Source organism: Henckelia pumila, chromosome 2, assembly GCF_033568475.1.
Source record: "Henckelia pumila isolate YLH828 chromosome 2, ASM3356847v2, whole genome shotgun sequence".
NCBI lineage: Eukaryota > Viridiplantae > Streptophyta > Magnoliopsida > Lamiales > Gesneriaceae > Henckelia > Henckelia pumila.
This window is the reverse complement of record NC_133121.1, coordinates 185,313,569-185,338,054: the sequence shown is the minus strand read 5'-3', so window position 1 is coordinate 185,338,054 and position 24,486 is coordinate 185,313,569. Positions and strand designations below refer to the sequence as shown.

At 36.7% G+C, this 24,486-nt stretch overlaps 1 protein-coding gene and 1 pseudogene across 3 annotated transcripts; both read left to right on the top strand.

Moving 5' to 3' along the window:
* The first annotated feature begins 283 nt into the window (after positions 1 to 283).
* Positions 284 to 9,803, top strand: LOC140878549 (LEAF RUST 10 DISEASE-RESISTANCE LOCUS RECEPTOR-LIKE PROTEIN KINASE-like 2.4). 3 transcript variants are annotated; one of them, XM_073282152.1, is made up of 5 exons: positions 292 to 1,134; positions 1,764 to 1,796; positions 5,152 to 5,184; positions 8,111 to 8,143; positions 8,531 to 9,803. In XM_073282152.1, the coding sequence occupies exons 1-5, from the start codon at positions 447 to 449 to the stop codon at positions 9,655 to 9,657; spliced, it is 1,914 nt and encodes a 637-aa protein (XP_073138253.1). In that variant the 5' UTR covers positions 292 to 446; the 3' UTR covers positions 9,658 to 9,803. The 3 variants fall into 3 exon arrangements, with proteins under 3 accessions (XP_073138254.1, XP_073138253.1, XP_073138255.1); XM_073282153.1 differs by lacking the exons at positions 5,152 to 5,184; positions 8,111 to 8,143; positions 8,531 to 9,803 and adding an exon at positions 2,186 to 4,254 and having other exon boundaries at positions 284 to 1,134; XM_073282154.1 differs by lacking the exons at positions 292 to 1,134; positions 1,764 to 1,796; positions 5,152 to 5,184 and adding an exon at positions 5,888 to 7,804 and having other exon boundaries at positions 8,531 to 9,802.
* Positions 9,804 to 23,157: 13,354 nt separating this feature from the next.
* On the top strand, positions 23,158 to 24,245 carry LOC140879166 (LEAF RUST 10 DISEASE-RESISTANCE LOCUS RECEPTOR-LIKE PROTEIN KINASE-like 2.5; annotated as a pseudogene).
* The last annotated feature ends 241 nt before the right edge of the window (positions 24,246 to 24,486 follow it).

The following is a 24,486-nucleotide window of genomic DNA, read 5'->3' as shown; positions in this document are numbered from 1 at the left end:
TCTTTTTTAATATATAAAAGATGATCGTAATATAATATCCTCTTCTAATTTTCATTAAAAAAACACACACACACACGCGTTTGTTTATACTTTTCCATATGAATGCACCTCTTTTTTCCCATAGTTTTAAGATTATTTATATGAATGTACTTATACTATTTAATAATTTAAATTTTGGATCTATTTCAATGGATTGTTTTTACTCCCATTGATATAAACATCTTTGTTTATACTTTTCCATTGTTGATGAAACCGAAAAGTCAAGTCAAGTTTGGCATGGTGCACCATGATATTATTGACTTGTGTTCTTTTACGCAGCACTTTTTGCAAATTATACTTGACTCCATCAGAAATACATCATTGATACACACAAAAACACACACCAACAAACTACAAGTTTTATTGTTTCTCTATATGTTATTTGGTATGTGAAAGGTTTTTAGGCGATGGCTGCCACTATTTCTTTAGTAGTTTTCTTTGTTTTATTATTCATCAAGCCATCAGTTTCCAAGTGCCCAAAAACCTTCACCTGTGGGAATCTTACTTCTCTGGAGTTTCCACTTGCTGCTTCCGATAAACCCGAATGCGGGTTATTCACGGTTGATTGTACAGAACCCGTGAATCCTAGAATCCAGCTAACTGGTGGAGGGAAACAGTATCAGATTCTGGAAAAGATCTCTGCAAATAAACTGAAACTACTGGACCCTGTGCTCGAAAATGACTTGAATATTTCGCGGTCGTGTCTGATTCTACGTGATCTACAAATTCCTTTTAATCCCATGGCTTCTCTTACGTACTCCCCCAACATCACCGTGTTCACATGCGATGCTAAAAGCGATGCAAGCGGGAAAGCATGGGATTTGTTCAAAGGTTACAGGAACTTCACGGGTTGCGGGGGGTTCACAGTGTTCTATTCGAACTCTTCAGACAGGATTCCTAGCAGTAGTGGTGAATTTCAAGGTTGTGCCATCGTACAAGTGCCGGTCAAGTCGAATCAAGATTCCGAGGAACTGTTTGATATGGTGACAGGTGAATTTGAACTGGAGTGGAATGTCTCTGAAGATTGTCTTGCTTGCCATAACAGAGGAGGGCAATGCCTTGCTGATAATCTGAATCATTTCCAATGCATAAAAGGTAGCATTTTTCAGGGAAGATTCCAAATTACTATAGTTTCTTTGGCATAAATTCCTTGGTTTGAAGATGCTAGAGTTCGACTCCAAGATCGAAAAACTAGGTCTTTGGGGCCAAGTGCAGCCTAGCCTAAGCCAGGGTTCAAGCTCGAGTTTGGATCGTGCCAGGATTCATGCTTGAGCTGAACTCGAGCTCTAATTTCATGTCTTGCCTCGAGTTCATTGTCTGATTTCACCCCTACCACCCCGTTTTTTTTTTTAAACGCAAAATGTATAAATTTAGAATTTGAGGCAGTAGAGTACAAAATCATGAGATCACCAATACACGGTGTCTCCAACCAAACAAAAGGACTAACATAAAAACGAGAATGTCTAGCTAACACATGGACAATCTCATTTGCTTGTCTACGGACGAAGTGAACCGAGAGTCTTGAATTTAATGCTAAAATATCTCTACACTGACCAATGATGCCTCCAAACTCAGTAAGATCAGTATGTTTTGCCTTCACAGCATGATAGACTTGCTGTGCATCACCTCAAATATGATGTTTGGAACCCATATAATAGCTGTTTCTTTCTTTCCATAAGTAAATGCATGCTCTAAAGGTTTTTACTATGTTAACTTTGCTGCAGATTCACCCAATGTGACGGTGCAAATAATCTCAGGTAAATTTCTGGAAATAGGATCTTCACATTTCTTCGTATCACATTCTAAATTATAAATGTTTTCTTATTCCTGAACTTATACTCCAAAGAGGAAACTGAAACATGTTGCTAGTTTTAATAACCGAAAAACCCGAATTAGTTCAGTAAATTGTTACCGTCATTACTAGCAGTGGCACATTTTACTGGGAAAAGAGACTAGAATTTCAATAAAAATTCAAAAACAGCCAACTTGCTAGATTTTGAATAGTAATATGTTGCACGAAAAGAAAAAAAAAATGAGGCCTAATTTAGCATCTCATAATCAGGCTCAACTCATGCTATTTCAGAAACTGGAAAACAGGGTCGCATTTACTTGTTCCCCAGAATATGATTATGTTTTCATGTTATAGGTGTTCTGAGCATGATTGTGGTGTCTTTCATAGCCACGACTATGATATTGTATAACCGGATGAAGCATACTCGGCTTGAATCACTACGATTCATTAAGGATTTTATGAAAAACGAAAAGGACATTGAACTGTTTTTAAAGAACAACGAAAATTTTGCACCAAGAAGATACAAATACTTTGAGCTCAAGAGAATCACCAATTCATTCAATGAAAAGCTAGGAAAAGGAGGATATGGTAGTGTTTATAAGGGGAAATCAAGCGATGGTCGTCTTGTGGCTGTGAAAATCTTGGACGAAACCAAAGACAACGTCAATGAGTTCATGAATGAAGTAATGAGTATCAGCAAAACTTCTCATGTAAACATTGTCGCTCTTCTTGGATTCTGCTTTGAACGTTCGAAAAGAGCCCTCGTTTATGAGTTCATGCCAAATGGCTCCCTTGACAAGTTTGTAAGTGATATCAATTCTTCCTCAGCTGACCGATTGGGATGGGAAAAGTTTTTTGAAATAGCAGTTGGTATAGCTCGAGGGCTCGAATACTTGCATCGAGGATGCAGCACGAGAATCTTACATTTTGACATAAAGCCGCATAACATTCTTCTTGACAAGGACTTGAATCCCAAGATCTCAGATTTTGGACTGGCTAAGCTATGCCCGAATAGATCAAGCATAGTGTCGATGCTAGTGGCTAGAGGAACAATAGGATACATTGCCCCAGAAGTATTTTGCAGGAACTTTGGAGAAGTTTCTCATAAATCAGATGTCTACAGCTATGGGATGATGGTTATTGAAATAGTTGCAGGTAAGCATGATCCTGATACTCAAATCGGGGTGGATCCTTCCACTGAAATGTACTTTCCGGATTATGTATACAAGTTACTTGAAATCAATTCTGGAAACAGCTATAATCTTAAAGAGATTACACACGAGAATGGATGGAAAGTTTCGAAGAGAAAACTGATAATAGTTGGATTGTGGTGCATACAGACTGATCCAAAGAACCGACCATCGATGAATAGAGTGCTGGAAATGTTGGAAGGGAATCTCGAATCCCTGCAAATTCCTCCTAAACCTCATTTCTCTTCACCTCAAAGAGAATCACCAAGTATTTTAATTTCTGAATCTACTTCAACTTATTAAGAGACAATAATAGTTATTGTTTAGCTTATCAATGAACAAATTGTTGAGATATTTTTATACAAACATATGATGCGAGATTCAAGTAACTGTGACACTGTTATAAATTCATAGCTTTCTTTGGCGTAAAAGCTTTGCAACTAACCTTCATCATATTTTCAAAGTACTTGGGAGAGCAAAGGGTATCTAAAAACTCGATAAAAGTAGCCATATCAACACCCAAGGTAGTATGCATAAAATCAAGCAAGGCTGCAAGCAGCAGTATTCCCACTGTGATAGTGTAGTACTGAACTTTACATCGCTTGATCCGACATGTTTCGAATATCCTACCAAATTAGGGCATAAAATGTTCTTTCACGCAGCACTTTCTGCAAATTATACTTGACTCCATCAGTAATACATCATTGATACACACAAAAACACACACCAACAAACTACAAGTTTTATTGTTTCTCTATATGTTATTTGGTATGTGAAAGGTTTTTAGGTGATGGCTGCCACTATTTCTTTAGTAGTTTTCTTTGTTTTATTATTCATCAAGCCATTAGTTTCCAAGTGCCCAAAAACCTTCACCTGTGGGAATCTTACTTCTCTGGAGTTTCCACTTGCTGCTTCCAATAAACCCGAATGCGGGTTATTCACGGTTGATTGTACAGAACCCGTGAATCCTAGAATCCAGCTAACCGGTGGAGGGAAACAGTATCAAATTCTGGGAAAGATCTCTGCAACTATACTGAAACTACTGGACCCTGTGCTCGAAAATGACTTGAGAATTTCTCGGTCGTGTCTGATTCTACGTGATCTACCTATTCCTTTTAATCCCATGGCTTCTCTTACGTACTTCCCCAACATCACCTTGTTCACATGCGATGCTAAAAGCGATGCAAGCGGGAAAACATGGGATTTGTTCAAAGGTTACAGGAACTTCACAGGTTGCGGGTGGGGGGGGGGGGGGGGGGTGGGGGTTCACGGTGTTGTATTCGAACTCTTCAGACAGGATTCCTATCAGTTGTGGTGAATTTCAAGGTTGTGCGATCACGCAAGTGCCCGTCAAGTCGAATCAAGATATGGGGGAACTGTTTGATATGGTGACAGCTGAATTTGAACTGGAGTGGAATGTGTCTGAAGATTGTCTTGCTTGCCATAACAAAGGAGGGCAGTGCCTTGCTGATATTCTGAATAATTTTCAGTGTATAAAAGGTAGCATTTTTCAGGGAAGATTCCAAGTTACTATAGTTTCTTTGGCATAAATTCCTTGGTTTTAAGATGCTAGAGTTCGACTCCAAGATTGAAAACTAGTTCTTTGGGGCCTAGTGCAGCCTAAGCCAGGGTTCAAGCTCGAGTTTGGATCGTGCCAGGATTCATGCTTGAGCTGAACTCGAGCTCTAATTTCATGTCTTGTCTCGAGTTCATTGTCTGATTTCACATTAAATTGAAACCATTTTTTTTTTTGAAACGCAAAATGTATAAATTCAGAATTAGAGGTAGTAGAGTACAAACTCATGAGATCACCAATACACGTTGGTGTCTCCAACCAAACAAAAGGACTAGCATAAAAACGAAAGTGCCTAGCTAACACATGGGCAATCTCATTTGCTTGTCTACGGACAAAGTGAACCGAGAGGCTTGATTTTAATGCTAAAATATCTCTACACTGACCAATGATGCCTCCAAACTCGGTAAGATCAGTATGTTTTGCCTTCACGACATGATAGACTTGCTGTGCATCCACCTCGAATATGATGTTTGGAACCCATATAATAGTTGTTTCTTTCTTTCCATAAGTTAATGCATTCTCTAAAGTTTTTTACTATGTTAAATTTGCTGCAGATTCACCCAAGGTGACGGTGGAAATAATCTCAGGTAAATTTCTGGAAATAGGATCTTCACATTCTTCATATCACATTCTAAATTATAATTGTTTCCTTATTCCTAAACTTATAGTCTAAAGAGGAAACTGAAACATGTGCTAGTTTTAATAACCGAAAAACCCGAATTAGTTAAGTAAATCGTTACCGTCATTACTGGCAGCAGCACATTTTCCTGGGAAAAGAGACCAGAATTTCAATAAAAATTTCAAAAATAGCCAACTTGCTAGATTTTGAATAGTAATAATATATTGCACGAAAGGAAAAAAAAATTGAGGCCTAATTTAGCATCTCATAATCAGGCTCAACTCATGCTATATCAGAAACTGGAAAACAGGGTAGCATTTACTTGTTCCCCAGAATATGATTGTGTTTTCTTGTTATAGGTGTTCTGAGCATGATTGTGGTGTCTTTCATAGCCACGACTATGATCTTGTATAACCGGATGAAGCATACTCGGCTTGAATCACTACGATTCATTAAGGATTTTATGAAAAACGAAAAGGACATTGAACTGTTTTTAAAGAACAACGAAAATTTTGCACCAAGAAGATACAAATACTTTGAACTCAAGAGAATCACCAATTCATTCAATGAAAAGCTAGGAAAAGGAGGATATGGTAGTGTTTATAAGGGGAAATCAAGCGATGGTCGTCTCGAGCGAAATATACTTCCCGGATTATTTATACAAACAGCTTGAAACCAATGCTGGAAATGGTGATCATGAAGTGGTTGCGAATGAAAACGAATTGCAAGATTTGAAGAGAAAGATGATCACAATCGGATTGTGGTGCACGCAGACTGGTCCGAAGAACAGGCCATCAATGAGCAGAGTGCTGGAAATGTTGGAAGGGAATCTTGAATCCTTGCAAATTCCTCCTAATCCTTACTTTTCCTCACCTTCAAGATCAGCGCCAAATAGTTTAGTTTCCGAATCTACTTCTAGTTATTAAAGACAGACCAATTATCTACTTCTTTTGTCTTGTTATCTGCAGCTTTTTTATTTTTGTCCTCGCCTCCAAGATCAGCGCCAACTTTACCTCGCTTGATCCGACATTTTCGAATATCCTACCAAATTAGAGCATAAATGGTTTACTAGGGATTACAGTGGACTCATACAACAACTTAGGTTGGGCAGCATGAATTTTCACGTTGGATCAAATGCAATGTTGACACAGCAGTGTCCCTCAACCATTGTCGTATTGGTTTTGGGTGTCTTCTTCGCGACTCTCAAGGTTCAATTTTAACAGCAGTGCATGGCAACTTACCGGGATTCTATGAACCAACAGTTGCTGAAGCATTGGGGAAACGGTAGTCTCTTAGTTGGCTTAAAAACTCGCAGTTCCCGAATATCATTGTCGATTCTGACGCTCTTTTGGTGATTGATGCTCTAAATTCTCCAGAATTCGATTTCTTGCTTTGGATTTACATAATTGTAAATTTGTTTTTGCTGGGATATCACCGAATCAAGTTGCTCACGCATTAGCTAAGAAAGCCGTTTCTATGTCTGGTCTAGACGGCTGGGTTATTCCTTTGTTTTCTTTAACTTATGATGTAATCCTCCCTGACTTGGATTAATATAATTTTCGTGTTTATTTCAAAGGAAAAAAAAAAAAAAAAAGTTTACATATATGAATGCACTAAGTATATAATAATTTAAATTTTGGATCTATTTCAATAAATTATTTTTATTCCCACTGATATGAACATCTTTGTTTATACTTTTCCATTGTTGATAAAACCGAAAAGTCAAGTCAGTTTTGGCATGGTGCAGATGATATCATTGACTTGTGTTCTTTCACGCAGCACTTTCTGGAAATTATACACGACTCCATTAGAAGTATAGCATTGATACACACAAAAACACAACCAACAAACTACAATTTTTATTATTTCTCAATTATTTGGTATGTTACAAAGTTTATAGGCGATGACTGCTACTATTTCTTTAGTAGTTTTCTTTCTTTTATTCATCAAGCCATCAGTTTCCAAGTGCCCAAAATCCTTCACCTGTGGGAATCTCACTTCTCTGGAGTTTCCACTTGCTGCTTCCGATAAACCCGAATGCGGGCTATTCACGGTTGATTGTACAGAACCCGCGAATCCAAGAATCCAGCTAACCGGTGGAGGGAAACAGTATCAGATTCTGGGAAAGATCTCTGCAAATATACTGAAACTACTGGACCCTGTGCTAGAAAATGACTTGAGAATTTCGCGGTCGTGTCTGATTCTACGTGATCTACCTATTCCTTTTAATCCCACGGCTTCTCTTACGTACTTCCCCAACATCACCGTGTTCACATGCGATGCTAAAAGCGATGCAAGCGGGAAAACATGGGATGTGTTCAAAGGTTACTGGAACTTCACGGGTTGCGGGGGGTTCATGGTGTTCTATTCGAACTCTTCAGACAGGATTCCAAGCAGTAGTGGTGAATTTCAAGGTTGTGCGATCACGCAAGTGCCCGTCAAGTCGAATCAAGATATGGGGGAACTGTTTGATATGGTGACAGCTGAATTTGAACTGGAGTGGAATGTGTCTGAAGATTGTCTTGCTTGCCATAACAGAGGAGGGCAGTGCCTTGCTGATAATCTTAATCATTTTCAATGCAAAAAAGGTAACATTTTTCAGGGAAGATTCCAAGTTACTACAATAGTTTCTTTGTCATAAATTCCTTGGTTTTAAGGTGCTAGAGTTCGACTCCAAGATCGAAAAACTAGCTCTTTCGGACAAAGTGCAGCCTAAGCCAGGGTTCAAGAATAAAGCTCGAGCTTGGGTCGTACTAGAATTCATGCTTGAGCTGAACTCGAGCTCTTTTCATGCCTTGATCTAACATTAAATTGAAACCATATAATAGCTGTTTCTTTCTTTCCATCAGTTAATGCATGCTCTAAAGTTTTTTACTATGTTAACTTTGCTGCAGATTCACCCAATGTGACGGTGGAAATAATCTCAGGTGAATCTCTGGAAATACGATCTTCACATTCTAAATTATTATTGTTTTCTTATTCCTAAGCTTTTACTCGTAAGGGGAACTGAAACATGCTGCTACTTATACCCCAATATCTGTTTATGGCCACTGGAAACTTCAGCTGTTTTATTTTGAAAAACTTGAGTCTAGTAACCTGAAAACCCGAATTATTTCAGTAGATCGGTTCGGTCATTTACTAGTTGCAGCACATTTTCTTAGGATGAGAGACTGGACTTTCAATAAAAATTCAAAAACAGCCAACTTTCAAGCTTTTGAATAATTTATCACACTAAAGAAACAAATTATTAGAAACTGGAAAACAGGGTAGCATGTACTTGTTCCACATAATATGATCGTGTTTTCATGTTATAGGTGTTCTGAGCATGATTGTGGTGTCTTTCATAGCCACGACTATGATCTTGTATAACCGGATGAAGCATACTCGGCTTGAATCACTACGATTCATTAAGGATTTTATGAAAAACGAAAAGGACATTGAACTGTTTCTAAAGAACAACGAAAATTTTGCACCAAGAAGATACAAATACTTTGAGCTCAAGAGAATCACCACTTCATTCAATGAAAAGCTAGGAAAAGGAGGATATGGTAGTGTTTACAAGGGGAAATTAAGCGATGGTCGTCTGGTGGCTGTGAAAATCTTGGATGAAACAAAAGACAACGTCAATGAGTTCATGAATGAAGTAATGAGTATCAGCAAAACTTCTCATGTAAACATTGTCGCTCTTCTTGGATTCTGCTTTGAACGTTCGAAAAGAGCCCTCGTTTATGAGTTCATGCCAAACGGCTCGCTTGACAAGTTTGTGAGAGATATCAGTTCTTCCTCAGCCGATGGATTGGGATGGGAAAAGTTCTTTGAAATAGCAGTTGGTATAGCTCGAGGGCTCGAATACTTGCATCGAGGATGCAGCACCAGAATCTTACACTTTGACATAAAGCCGCATAACATTCTTCTTGACAAGGACTTGAATCCAAAGATCTCAGATTTTGGACTGGCTAAGCTATGCCCGAATAGATCAAGCATAGTGTCGATGCAAGTGGCTAGAGGAACAATAGGATACATCGCCCCGGAAGTATTTTGCAGGAACTTTGGAGAAGTTTCTCATAAATCAGATGTCTACAGCTATGGGATGATGGTTATTGAAATAGTTGGAGGGAGGCAAAAGCTTAATGCCCAGTTTGAGAATGATCATTCGAGCGAAATATACTTCCCGGATTATTTATACAAACAACTTGAAACCAATGGTGATCATGAAATGGTTGAGCATGAAAACGAATGGCAAGATTTGAAGAGAAAAATGATTACAATCGGATTGTGGTGCACACAGACTGATCCCAAGAACAGGCCATCAATGAGCAGAGTGCTGGAAATGTTGGAAGGGAATCTTGAATCCTTGCAAATTCCTCCAAATACTTACTTTTCCTCACCTGCAAGATCAGCGCCAAGTAGTTTAGTTTCCGAATCTACTTCTAGTGATTAAAGATAGACCAATTATCTACTTCTTTTGTCTTGTTAACGTAAGTTTTTTCGTGTTTGGTTCAACGATGAATTTGTATTTTTAATCTTGTAAATTTGTAAATTTTTTTTTTGTTATGTTAAAGTGAATATTCAATATTCTATCGTGTAACTTGCAAGTGATAGACTACGGTTTAAAGAAGATTAAAAATAATAATAATAATAGGAAAAATTGCTTTTTTTGTCTTTGTCACTTTGCGATTTCAGTCCTTTATATTTTCAGATTTCAGTTTTAGTCCGCTATCTTTATTTTTTTGGCAATTTTAGTCCTTTTTCTGATGTGGCGCTAACGTGGAGCTGACGTGGACAGTGCCACATAAGCATTTTCGAATAAAAAGACCGAAATTGCCAAAAATCGAAACATACAGGACTAAAACTGAAATATGAAAACATAGAGGACCAAAATCGTAAAGTGACAAATATAAAGGACCAATTTTGCACTTTTCCCATAATAATAACATGCAAGTTAAAAGAACAAAAATGAAAACAATATATAAGTTCTAGGAATACAAATGAAAATTCACTGCAACAAGACCAAAATGGGAAAAAAAAAAACTTGTATAATACATGACTAAAAATATAAACTTGCAGTTACAAGACTAAAAATGTCATTTTTCAAATAATAATAGAACCAAAAAATATAGTTCTCCCATGAATAAATTGTGGTGACATTTTTATCCAAACATTTAATGCGAGATCAGAGCAGGTAAAACATTGTATGATGTATCTCTAGATTGAGGCGTAAATATGAAGAGAATTTTAAGTTGTAAATTAGGCTAATTTAGATATATTCAAGCTCGAACTCTTCATAAGCTCGAATATTTAGAATTTTTTTACTTGAATTCGGCCTGAGAGATTAGTTATATGAAAATTAAAGCTGCTACAACTCAAGATCATCGAGAGTTCTTCTTCCTGCTGCATAGAGATCGAGTTGATTGAGTGTTCCTTTTAATTGTTTCTGTTCATGTATGATATAGAGGGTGATATCATTGTAAGCAATGGTGTTCTTGATATAGCTCAGCTTGTAAACTCTTTACGATTCAAGATAATTATCGAGCCTTGGGCGGCAAGGTGGATATATGATATTTTGATTCGAACCACTATAATTCTTGGTGTTCTTTGTTTGATTCGTTTTTCATTCAAGATTACGTTCTTGCTTGAGTGATCTTAAACAATTAGTGGTTTAATACAAATCCAAACAAAAATATTGTGATAAAATAGATAAATTTATTTAATTGATATAGTTTCAATTAATTCAACGTGTCTCGTGTGAGATTTCCTGCATGCAGATAACATGAATATAATGTCAATTACAAGCCTTGTGCTTACTTTACATGTGTCATGTTCTCGTTGTATAGAGGCTTCTTCCCTTCGCAAGTGCATTGTAACTTCCCCGACTTTTCTTGCATTTATAGCTACTTTGCATATTTGTCAATCATCAAAACCAAAACAACAACAACAATAGAGATAGAGATTTAACTTGCAACCTAAATGGAATGACGCGTGATCCGCCAACGACAAGAAATTATAAATTAAATATATATTTTTTTGTTGGAATCTATGAAGAAATAGTAGAATATGAATCAAATTTACAACGATAAAATCCAAAGCTCAAAACAGAAATATCATATTATATATTTCAAAATCCCTAATTTTTAAGGGTCGAAAAAAATAAGAAAGGAAAGCAACGTCCTTTTTGAAGAAGTTACAAAAATGAAAAATGTTATAGGTACAACGAGGCTTACAAATTAGGGTACAAATTGCATTTAAAATTACAAAATTACTACAAAAATATTGATTAATCTTTCCACCAATAAATAAATAAGTTATTTGCATCAAACACCCCTGTGCAATATAAAAAATGCACACTTCTTCCCTGTGAAATTTTAATAGACATCTTCAACTCTAACCATTTAAAAAATTAGCACACTCACCCCTTCGGATGAGTGATTGTTGCGCACGCGTCCCTCATGCGACTGAGCAAATATTTTGATATTTTTTTGCACCAAATACCCCTGTGAAATATTAAAAATGCATATTTGACCCCTATGAAAATACTTTTTAAATCTATTCAATCCATAATACACAATTTTTATTAAAATCTAATTATAAAATATTTAGCAAAAACTTTTTGTTTTATTAATTTTATTTTTAATTTTAAATTTATTATGATTATATAATTATTTTCTAAAAAATATTATTATTTTATCTTATTATCATTATTTTATTAAATTTTCTTTTTGTTTCCAACTTTTTCTTTAAACATGCATTCATAAACAAGTATTTAAATAATTTCAAGTACCAAAATATTGAACTAAACCGATAAGTTTAAACATATTTCTTTTTCGATTTAGGACTATATATTATTGAACCAGAATTTAAATTTTTTGATAATATGCATTGCACAATTTGTAATAAATAATAAAAAATAACATGCTTATATAATTTTAAATAAAAAAAATAACATTCATGAACTTATCATTTGGTTCAATATTTGGTAATTTTAGATATTTAAATCATTATTTATGAATCATGTTTAATGGAAAAGTTGAAAACACGAATTGATTTGATAAAATAATGATAACGAGATAAATTAATAATTTTTTTAGAAATAAATTAATTAAAAATTATAAATTTAAATTAAAAATTAAAAATAAATAAAATTAAAAATGTTTGAAAAATATTTTATAATTAGATCTTAATAAATATTGTGTATTATTATTTAATGCAAATACTGCAATGCATTTTAAAAAATTTAGATTTTGGTTCAAAAATCTATAATCCTAAATTGAAAAGTAATATGCATAAAATTATCATTTTGATTTAATATTTTGGTACTTTTAGGTATTTAAATCTCGTTTATGAATGCATTTTTAATTGAAAAATTGGAAACAAGAAGAAAGTTTAATAAAATAATGATAAAAAGATAAAATAATAATATTTTTTAAAAAATAATATATAATCATAATAAATTAAAAATTAAAAAGAAAATTAATAAAAATAAAAGTGTTTGCTAAATATTTTATAATTAGATTTTAATAAAAATTGTGTATTATGGGTTGAATAGATTAAAAATTATTTTCACAGGGGTCAAATATGCATTTTTAATATTTCACAAGGGTATTTGGTGCAAAAAAGTATCAAAATATTTGCTCAATCGCATGAGGGATGCGTGCGCAACAATCACTCATCTGAAAGGGCGAGTGTGCTAATTTTTTAAAAGGTCGGGGTTGAAGATGCCTATTAAAATTTCACAGAGGAGAAGTGTGCATTTTCAATATTTCACAAGGGTGTTTTGTGCAAATAACTCATAAATAAATCATCAGACATCATGGTCTTAAGTATGAACAAAAGACGTTCCACACATAGTTTTAAGTAACAATCTCCTCTCCAACTTAAAAAATAAATATATTATTTTTTTAATATGTATCATTTAATGGCTTTCCCAACTAGAGTGACTAGTCCGTTAGGTTTGAAAAGTTGTCATTTAATTTTTAGAAAAAGGGTTGACCCCAAAGAGAACTCCATTCCACATGAGTCAGATGCTCATTGGCTCATGCGGAGATTAAATCGAGGATGTGCACGAGCGGCAGAGACTTGAAGTAAGGAGCAATATGGCCAACCACAGAGCATAAGTTGTCCTTTAATTTGTTTCAACTCCTTCCGAATAATTCAATTCAATTCAATTCAACTTTGGCATACCTGACATAAATAATACCATTGACTTGAGTAGTGTTTTCAAAATAACACCGAGAAACTGCATGTTAGGAATCAATCCGAAAATTTGGTATTCCGAGAAAGTTAACAAGCAACACGCACAAGAACAATAATCTCAGATAAGAACACACAACTCAGATCACACACCAACTCACGCGAAAGCAAAATAAACGACACAAGTATTTACGCGGTTCAGCAAGGAATTTGCCTCGTCCACGGGAGAGCTACACAATCACTTTATTAATCACCAACAAAACAAACCAAGCTCAATCAACAGAGCTTATTACAGAGATAGACCAAAAAACTCTTAATGCTAGATACAGACACGATTCAAGCTATTGATACTTGAATCTTCCCGTCACAATCTACGCCCAAGTTTTCTCCTCCGAAATCTCTCCTTCTTCTCTCTCAATATATTCTGAAGAATTTGATTTTCTGTTATGTTCGTTGCGGCCATCTTCCATCTGCTTATATAGAGAATTACACCGACTTTCATCTTGGGCTTTAGGTCAACAGTAACTTACGGGGCAATTATAAAGTCAACATGGTCCAACCTGATAAGCCTTCATTCATCAGTCTGATCTGCTCTTGTACTTCGATCTGCATCGATCTGCCTGCAAGCTTCCAGCTTTACGGAAACTCCATCTGACTTCTAACCAAGTCACAATACTCGAGCAATCTATCTGCATGAACTCATCCGAAGACTCATCTGACCATCACATCGATCTGATCCCAGTATTCTATCTGGACCATGAACTCATCTGAACACCGAGCTCATCTGATCTGTACTATTCTATCCGATCTCTTCTCTATTCCCATTCAATCTGATAGAAGCATACTTCAACAATCTCCACCTTGATTCTTTCAGGTTGAATGCTGCTCTCCATCCTAGCCGCATTGGCTAATTTTCAATCACCGCATTAACTAAGTCCAAACATTTCTTGAACTTAGCATACGGCAGTGACTTTTTCATAACATCTGCAGGATTTTCTTCTGATGCTATATTCACAAGGATCACATCTCTTTTTTCAATTACATCTCTGACGAAATGCATCTTCACATCTATGTGTTTCGATCTTTCATGATAGACTTGGTGTTTCGTCAAGTGTATTGCACTTTGATTGTCACAGTGTACTACTACTTGATCTTGTTTTACACCCAACTCCATTATCATTTCTTTTAACCACAATCATTCTTTTATGGCCTCGGTGACAGCTATGAATTCTGCCTCAGTGGTAGAAAGGGCAACCACTGACTGTAAATTTGACTTCCAGGTGATCGCTGTGCCATAAAAAGTGAACACATATCCAGTAAACGACTTTCTCGTGTCTAAGTTCCCAGCAAAATCTGAATCCACATATCCAACTATCGGATTAATCCCAGCTTGCTATTTTTCAAACTTCAACCCCAGCCCAGTTGTGTTTATGAGATATCGGAGAATCCACTTCAGAGCTTCCTAATGATATGTACCCGGATTAGCCATAAATCTTGACACAACACTGATTGCGTATGCCAGATCAGGCCTACTACACACCATTCCATATATGAGACTCCCCACTCCACTAGCATATGGAATACCAGTCATCTTCATCTTGTCTTCCTTACTTTCAGGTGATTGACTCGCAGATAGCTTCAAATGCTGTCCCAGAGGGGTCAAGATAGATTTTTCTTGATTCATGTTATATCGCAAAATAACCTTCTTCAAATAGTTCTTCTGACTCAGATGAATCTCCTGCCTTTTCCTGTTTCTCACTATGTCCATGCCCAAAATTCTCTTCGCTTCACCCAGATCTTTCATCTCAAACTCTGAGTTGAGCTGTTGTTTCAAGGATGATATCTCTGTCCTACTTTTACTTGCGATCAAGATATCATCAACGTAAATCAGTAGGTACAAGATAACCTGCCCATCATCCTTCTTTAGATAGACACATCTGTCATATTGGCTTCTCACAAAACCAATACCAATCATGAACTCATCAAACCTCTTGTTCCACTGCCTCGGACTCTGCTTCAGCTCATACAATGATTTTCTCAATAAGAAGACTTTGTTCTGGGTTTTATGATGTATGAAACCCTTTGGTTGTTCCATATAAATGGTTTCTTCCAGGTCACCGTGTAGAAACGCAGTTTTCACATCCATCAGCTCAAGCTCCAAGTTGAGCTGGTTCACCAGTGCTAACATAATCCGGATGGAACAATGTTTGACTACTGGAGAATAGACCTCATTAAAATCTATCCCTTTTACTTGAACAAAACCCTTTGAAACCAATCTTCCTTTATACTTGATCTGATCTGTACCAGGAGTTCCTTCCTTCTGTTTATAGATCCACTTGCATCCCAATGTCTTTTGATGCTTCGATCTGTCTACTAACGTCCAGGTTTGATTCTTATCGAGTGAATTCATCTCTTCATTCATAGCTTAAATCCACTTGTTTTTATGTTTACTCGCCATAGCTTCATCATATGTATTCGGCTCTGAATACTCCACCTCCTCAGCTACTGTAAGTGCATACCAAGCTAGATCAGCTTCACCAAACCTCTTAGGAGCTCGGATCTCCCTTCTGGTTCTGTGCCTTGCAAGATTATAGGTACTCAAGTTCTCTTTTGGATCACTAGCTGTCATATCATCATCTTGCATCTCATCTGACTCTTCATCTGGAACAGAAGACTCCACCTCAATCGGTAGTTTATCATTCACATTGAGCTGACTGTCCTTTCCATCTGTATTCATTTTATATCCCAGTTTGGATTCATCAAACTTCACATCCCTGGTGTTGAAGCACTTTGGACCTCTTAACTCCAGGTTCCAAACTTTATAACCCTTCACATCATCCAGATACCCAATGAATATACATCTGACTGCCCTTGCTTCCAACTTGTCCTGTTTCAGATGAGCATATGCAAGACATCTGAATACCCTCAAGTTTGAGTAGTCTGCAGGTGTTCCACTCCACTTCTTCATTGGTGTCTTGAAACCAATCGCACTGGATGGACACCTATTGACCAAATAGCACGCAGTAGATAATGCTTCTCCCTAGAAGGACTTAGGAAGAGAAGCATTGATTAACATACATCTGACCCTTTCCAGAAGAGTTCTGTTCATTCTCTCTGCCAGACCATTTTGCTGTGGCGTTCTTGCCACCGTTCTGTGTCTGGTAATGTCTTTCTCCTTACATAGCTTGACAAACTTATATGATAAGTATTCCAGCCAATTATCTGTTCTCAGGTGTTTAACTCTTTTATCACTCTTGTTCTCAACTGCTAGCAGCCATTCTCTGAACTTGTCATATGCTTCATCCTTAGTCTTTAAGATGAATATTCATACTCTCCTTGAGTAATCATCTATCAAAGACATGAAGTATCTGCCTTCACCATGAGTTTTTGTTTGAGAAGGACCCTATATATCTGAATGAATGTAGGACAATGGTTGCTCAGTTGTGTGACTTCCTTGACCAAACGATACTCTTTTAGATTTCCCAAGAGCACTGTAGTGACCCAACCCGGATCCACTACCTAATCAGAGTTTAAGAGCATAATTAAGCATGCATTAAATAAATCGCTGCGGAAGACTTAAATAAAAGCAGACCGGCAGAATACAATCGGTTAAACAAATTTGATTATACAACCCAATCGAATAAATAAGCCTAAAGGCCAAAACCTACAGCTAATTATGCTGTCTTCACTCGTCACTGGCTACTCCAAGCTCCTGGTGCTCAATCCTACACCTACACCTGCCCCGTCGAATGGGGTGTCCAGGTACACAGAAAAGATTGGACGTGAGCTCTAATCTCAATACGAAAACATGGGTAAAACATACAAATATGATGCATTCAAATGACAGGGTATCCATATCTGGGATAACTGTATAAAACTGCTCAGTAATGCGCCTAGAACATGAGTGGTACAACCCAGGGAGCAAACCATGCGTACACTGCTTATTCCTAATGAACGTAGACCGTGTCTTCCAGATGCCAGTGCCGGTTAACCTGTCGATCGCGGGGCGCTTGAAATCTACCGTTCGAACAGGGCTGAGCAGCCCTATATGGCTCATCTCAAAAGATGGACAGACACAATATGATATGCACATGCTGCATAATAATATGACACACAAATGCAACATATAAGCATGCAAAACCCGCTGGCAATCTCAGTCAGTACTTACGTACCTTATTACAGGCAGTCCTAGTAGTCCCACTCTAGGTTCCAAGCCTATCATCAACTCTACAATGCAATTACTCATGCATCATTAATTAAGCTCTAAAAGCCTTAACTAAGCTATTGCATACTTCTAAATATGTTTAGGAAGCCAAAGCTATACTTGCGTCCGTCGTTACCCCTTTGCTGTCGTTTGCCTCAAAACTAGGCCACAGCTCTGCTACGACGCCTGGATCGCTATGCCACTTCTGGATTCTCCATAGGACGCCTAGATCTCCCTAGATCTGAGTTCGAATGCCCAGGAATTGAGAGAGAAGAGAGGAGAGAGGCGCAATAAATGAGATCTCTGACCCTCTATTTATAGACACGGAACGGAACGTCCGTTCTCCATCATTGCGTCCGTTCTGCCTGACAAACGTTGCGTTCGTTCCTCTTTGTTGCTTCCAATATGTCACGCCCCAAAACCGGGCTTAGTTGACATCGGCATTGTTTAACAATTTAACATTGAAACAACAAGCCTCATAGTACAAGTCTTGCCAAAAACCAGTCTATTTCATAAACAATAACTGTTTTTACAGAGAACAAAACACAAGTGCAACAATGCGAAAGCGAAACTGAAATTTAAAGTAAAAATATTTCTTCAACTTGAACTGATCCATCCTCACCAACCTCAGAACTTATTATGTTCTTCGTCATCTAACTCATCTTCATTCTTATCTGTGGAGCAAAGTAAGGGGGTGAGTGTTTTGGGAAACACTCAGCAAGTGGAGGCCGATCGAGCATGATAAACACCAAAATATATTTACATGTACTCATGTATATTTTATAATCTCGAAACAAAATAAGCATGCTGAATTCGAACAAATACGAAGCAAATATTGCACTGTTAATTATCTCATTTTCCGTGGTTCTACTGATTAGTCCCCTATATGTTACTCCTCTAAGGGGCGAGGCCAAAGGAACGGTTATTATAACCCATCGCATCAGGGCCATATCAAATCAAATCAAATCAAATCGTCGGAAATTTCTTAACCATTTTTAAATCGACTCTTAACAGTGCATCTCAAATATTTCCAAATAATTCTAACATGCTTCAAATAATATCACGAATAGCCAACAAATAATATATATCAAAGTGAAACGAATATTATCATGCCGATCGAATTTTCAAAAGTATAAGTATTTATTTTATAAAACTTAACTCACACACAAAAATAAATATAAGTGTAGAAACTTATATTACACAAAAGAAAGGTAGAAGCCCACTTACACGGAAAATCTTGTTGAATCGATAACTGATATAAAATTCTTCTAAAAGCTTCATCTACTCTTTGCCAAGCCCAACTCTTTGATGTCACAAGAACTTAACTCTTAGAAGAAATATGCATGTCTTCCATATAATTTATCTCTCTTTTTTTTTATGAATATTATGGATTGAAATGAGAATGTGACTAGTGTAGTATATTTATACTAAAATTTCAAGCAACTCAAAGGGTCACATTAAATGTAAGGAATTGAATTTGGTTTAGTGGGTAGTAAATTGAGAGGGAAAACATGGGTTAGTGGGTAGGAATTTGATAAGTCATGGTGGTTTATGACAAATAGTAAGTATGATATAATGGTTGATTTAAAGACTAGTCAATAATTTTTAACACATGACAAATAAATTATCTATATTGACAATTTGGACACAAAAATGGATTTTATGAACTTTATAATGGATAAAGATATATACTTGAACGTGTGTTTTCATGGTTGAGAATTTTAAAAGACAATCAATTGAGGCATTAAGCCTAATTAATAATGAAATAATAATTATATAAAATAATTAGATATAATGTCACTCTTAAAATTTTAAACATTAATAATTCCACCTCAACATGACAATTAAGATAAATCATTATTTTGAAAATAATACTAGTCAATAAAAATAATAAGTTTTCTTTACATGTAAAATAATAAGTATAATATGAGAACCGAGATTTAGCCAAAACAATTGAAATTAGAAATCTTAGTTTTTATTTCACTAGTAGGTACAAAAATATATTTAAATATATTTTCTTTATTATATCATGAATTTGGTCACGGGTATCACACAATGTCCCATCAAGTGCGTAAGAAATGACGTCATCTTGCTGACGTCATGGATGACATCAGCTGCCGGAACGTTGCTTCCTTTATGAACGTTGCTTCCGTTCCTGGTCACCCTTTGGCCATTTCCGATCATTCTGAATCCATTTCCGAAGTTCGTTAATCCAACAAAAACTTCCTTAATCATGTATTAATAATTCAAAATATGATCACATGATTAATATAGTCATTAATCGTTAATTACGGATACGGGTTACTACAAGAACAGCTATCACACAACTCCAATGATTCTATCTTATCTCCACCTAACAGACCCTGTTTAGACAGCTCATGTAATCCCTTCTCACTTACATGTCCAAGCATCAGATGCCATAGCTTGGTTCTGTCTTGCTGTTTCTGAATACTTGTTGTACTTCCAATAATCGTTTCACCTTGTAGTACATTAAGAGGTTTCTTTTGACAGCCTTCATAACAACCAGAGATCCTTTTGACACTGAGATACTTCATGCTCCTGATTTGAATGAATATCCTTGAGCATCAAGTGTTCCCAATGATATCAAGTTTCTCTTCAACTCGTGCACATACCTCACCTTGGTGAGTACTCTGTCGATCCCATAATGCATCCTTATTCTGATGTTTCCAGAGCCCTTTATCCTGCATGATTGATTATTCCCTAACAGTACCATGCCCTGATCTGATTCCTCCAATTTTTCAAACCAAGATCTTATAGGACATATGTGAAAGGAGCATCCTGAATCCAATATCCATTTGTGGTTTTGATCACCTTTAGAAATCACCAATACTTCTGCTGAGTCATATCCATCTAAAACTATGGCAAGAGTACCATCTTCCTTGGGTTTTTCATGTTGCTTTCCTTTTCTTTCCGGACAATCTCTTCTTAGATGTCCAACCTTCTGACAAGAATAACACTTCATATTACCCAAATTTCTGTTCTGGTATCTTCCTTGACTCTTCGATCTGAACTTTGGCCTGTATTTCCCACTGAATGTCCTCTTGTCACTTCTGCCCCTCGCCGTAAGGCCTTCTCCATGTGATTCAGTGTTTGTGTTTGACTTTCTCTAAAGTTCCTTGGATTGAATAGCAGACATAACTTCTTCCAATGTTATCGTCTGTTCTCTTCCATATAACAAAACATCTCTGAAATTTTCATATGCTTTTGGAAGAGCATTCAGAAGTATCAAAGCCTGATCTTCATCCTCAAGCTTTACTTCAATATTCTCCAAGTCATCCAATATCTTGGTGAATTCTTCGATCTGGTCTTCAAGGTTCTTCTCGTCCTTAATCACAAAGAAATACAACCTATGTTTCATGTACAGACGATTATCCAGGGATCTCATCATGTATAGATTCTCAAGTTTAAGCCACACAGCCGCTGCAGATTCTTCTCTGGCCACCTCCCGAAGAGGTCTATCATCCAGACAGAGAATAATTGCACTGTGTGCTTTCTCGAGTAATTCATCCTTGTTCTTTATCTCATCATACATCTCCTTTTTTTTCTTAAGAGCTTCCACCAATCCTTGTTGTATCAGGATTGCCTGCATCTTAATTCTCCAGATCGAGAAATCGTTCTTGCCCGTAAACTTCTCAATATAAAACTTCATTGATCCCATCATCTTTGCTTAATTTCCCACGGACGGCGCCACTTGTTAGGAATCAATCCAAAAATTTGGTATTCCGAGAAAGTTAACAAGCAACACGCACAAGAACAATAATCCCAGATAAGAACACACAACTCAGATCACACACCAACTCACGCGAAAGCAAAATAAACCACGCAAGTTTTTACGTGGTTCGGCAAGGAATTTGCCTACGTCCACGGGAAAGCAACACAATCACTTTATTAATAATCAACAGAACAAACCAAGCTCAATCAACAGAGCTTATTACAGAGATAGACCAGAAAACTCTTAATGCTAGATACAGACACGATTCAAGCTATTGATACTTGAATCTTCCCGTCACAATCTACGCCCAAGTTTTCTCCTCCGAAATCTCTCCTTCTTCTCTCTCAATATATTCTGAAGAATTTGATTTTCTGTTATGTTCGTTGCGGCCATCTTCCATCTGCTTTTATAGAGAATTACACCGACTTTCATCTTGGGCTTTAGGTCAACAGTAACTTAAGGCCCAATTATAAAGTGAACATGGTCCAACCCGATAAGCCTTCATTCATCAGTCTGATATGCTCTTGTACTTCGATCTGCATCGATCTGCCTACAAGCTTCCAGCTTTACGCAAACTCCATCTAACTTCTAACCTAGTCACAATACTCGAGCAATATATCTGCATGAACTCATCCGAAGACTTATCTGACCATCACATAGATCTGATGTCAGTATTCAATCTGGACCATGAACTCATCTGAACACCGAGCTCATCTGATATGTACTATTCGATCCGATCTCTTCTCTATTCCCATTCAATCTGATAGAAGCATATTTCAACACTGCAAAATCTTGGATTTCTCCATTGTTTTGAACACTGAAAATTTTCAGTAATTTTTATGGCTGCAGTTTCTATTTCTTTGCTAGTTTTGTTTTTTCTATTCATCAATCCATCCGTTTCCAAATGTCTGAAATCCTTCCCATGCGGGATTCTGAATTCCCTGGAGTTCCCCCTCGCCGAGTCTGATAAGCCCGAATGCGGGTTATTCACTGTTGATTGCGCTAATCTAAGAATCCAGTTAACCAGTGGTGGAAAATGGTATCAGATTTTGCAAATAAATTCATGATCCTAGACAACGGGATCGAAAGTGACTCGAGTTTTATAAAATGGTGCCCTACAAGTACTCTAAAGAATATATCTCTGTCTTTTACTCCATCAGCTTCTGTTACCTTCTCCCACACCATCACCCACTTCGTATGCAACCTTGATAGCAACACTCTCGTTGTAACATAGACTATAAAGATAACCCATACAGGGTCAAGCTTAAATTGTGTCCAAGTTAAGCTCGAGCTTAAATTTAAGCTCTCTCGTGCATTGGCTTCGAGTTTAGTTAGACGTCGAATCCTTCCAATTTACAAGGAAACTTACATGGAAGTGTATAACTGTTGTTTCTTTTCTGGGAAAACAGCAAAGTTGGCATCTTTGGTACTTTTAGTTTTTCCTTTTTCATCGTAGTGCTAACGTGGAGTGGTCGGTATTTGGCCAAAAAGACAAAAACCTAAAAGTACTGCAAAAGAAACTAAGTTATCGTACTAAAATCTATTTCTGACACATGACATAGATTCACCTTCTTGTTTTGTCATCAGTTGTGCATGCTTTACAAAAGTTTTTTGCGATGTTACTTTGGTTTCAGATGCGTTTAGTGTGACAGTGAAAATAATATCAGGTAAACTTTTGAGCATCAGATGTTCACATTCTTCATATCACACTGTTTCATTAGATTCTGATTCTCTACTCAATTGGTTCCCCTGAATATGATTGTGTTTACTTTCTTGTTATAGGTGTTTTGAGCATGATTGTGATATCTTTCATAGCCATGGTTATGATCTTTTATAACCGGATGAGGCATACTCGGCATAGGGCTTATATGAAAAACAAAAAAAACATGGAACTCTTAGTAAAGAACAATGAAAATTTTGCTCCAAGAAGATACAAATACTCTGAGCTGAAGAGAATAACCAAGTCATTCAATCAGAAATTAGGGAAGGGAGGATATGGTAGCGTTTATAAGGGGAGATTACGCGATGGATGTCTTGTGGCTGTGAAAATCTTGGAGAAACGAAAGACAATGTGAATGAGTTCATGAATGAAGTGTTGAGTATCAGCAAAACATCTCATGTCAACATTGTCACTCTTCTTGGATTCTGCTTTGAGGGCCCAAGAAGAACTCTCGTTTACGAGTTCATGCCGAATGGCTCACTTGACATGTTTGTAAATGATACCTTTTCTTCATCAAAATATCAGTTTGGATGGGGAAAAATCTTTGAAATAGCAGTTGGTATAGCTCGAGGGCTCGAATAATTGCATCGAGGATGCAACACGAGAATCCTACTCTTTGACATCAAACCACATAATATTCTTCTTGATAAGCAGTTGAATCCCAAGATCTCGGATTTCGGACTTGCTAAACTTTGCCCAAATAGATCTAGTATAGTGTCAATGTTAGTGGCTAGAGGTACTATAGGATACATTTCTCCAGAAGTAGTTTGCAAAAACTTTGGAGAAGTTTCTCATAAATCAGATGTCTACAGCTATGGAATGATGGTTCTTGAAATAGTTGGAGCGAAGCAAAGACCTGATACCCCAGTCGAGGCGGAGCGCTCCAGTGAAATGTATTTTCCAGATTATATATACAAGCAACTTGAAATGGATATTGCTAGAAATGATTATAATCTTGCAGGAATAGTGAATGAGAATGGATGGGAAATTTTAAGGAGAAAAATGACGATAATTGGATTGTGGTGTGTACAGACTGATCCGAAAAACAGGCCATCAATGAGCAGAGTGCTGGAAATATTGGAAACCAATCTTGAATCCTTGGAAATTCCTCCTAAGCCTCAAGTCTCATCACCTCCAAGATCAGCACCAAGTGCTTCAATTTCCGAATTTACTACTACTTATTAATCGAAAATTCTTTATCAGTGGAACACAAAAATTTATTTTGTAGTCATTATTTGGATTCCTCATGGACAAATTGTAGAGATATTTTATTCCCAACATTTTGCATGTGTGAGATTAAGTAATCAATATATGAACAAGATCATATATCTTGTGTATAAATTTGCCTCTAAACCTCATTTTATGGTGTAACTTGTAAGTAGAGAGCATATACATGGTACTGCCTACAATCTCGAGAAACTATTTT

Excerpts from the sequence above, each read along its gene's own strand:
- LOC140878549 (XM_073282152.1), top strand. The coding sequence starts at position 447 with ATGGCTGCCACTATTTCTTTAGTAGTTTTCTTTGTTTTATTATTCATC. Across the intron at positions 1,135-1,763 it reads TCATTTCCAATGCATAAAAG|ATTCACCCAATGTGACGGTG; the intron begins GTAGCATTTTTC and ends ACTTTGCTGCAG. Across the intron at positions 5,185-8,110 it reads GACGGTGGAAATAATCTCAG|ATTCACCCAATGTGACGGTG; the intron begins GTAAATTTCTGG and ends ACTTTGCTGCAG.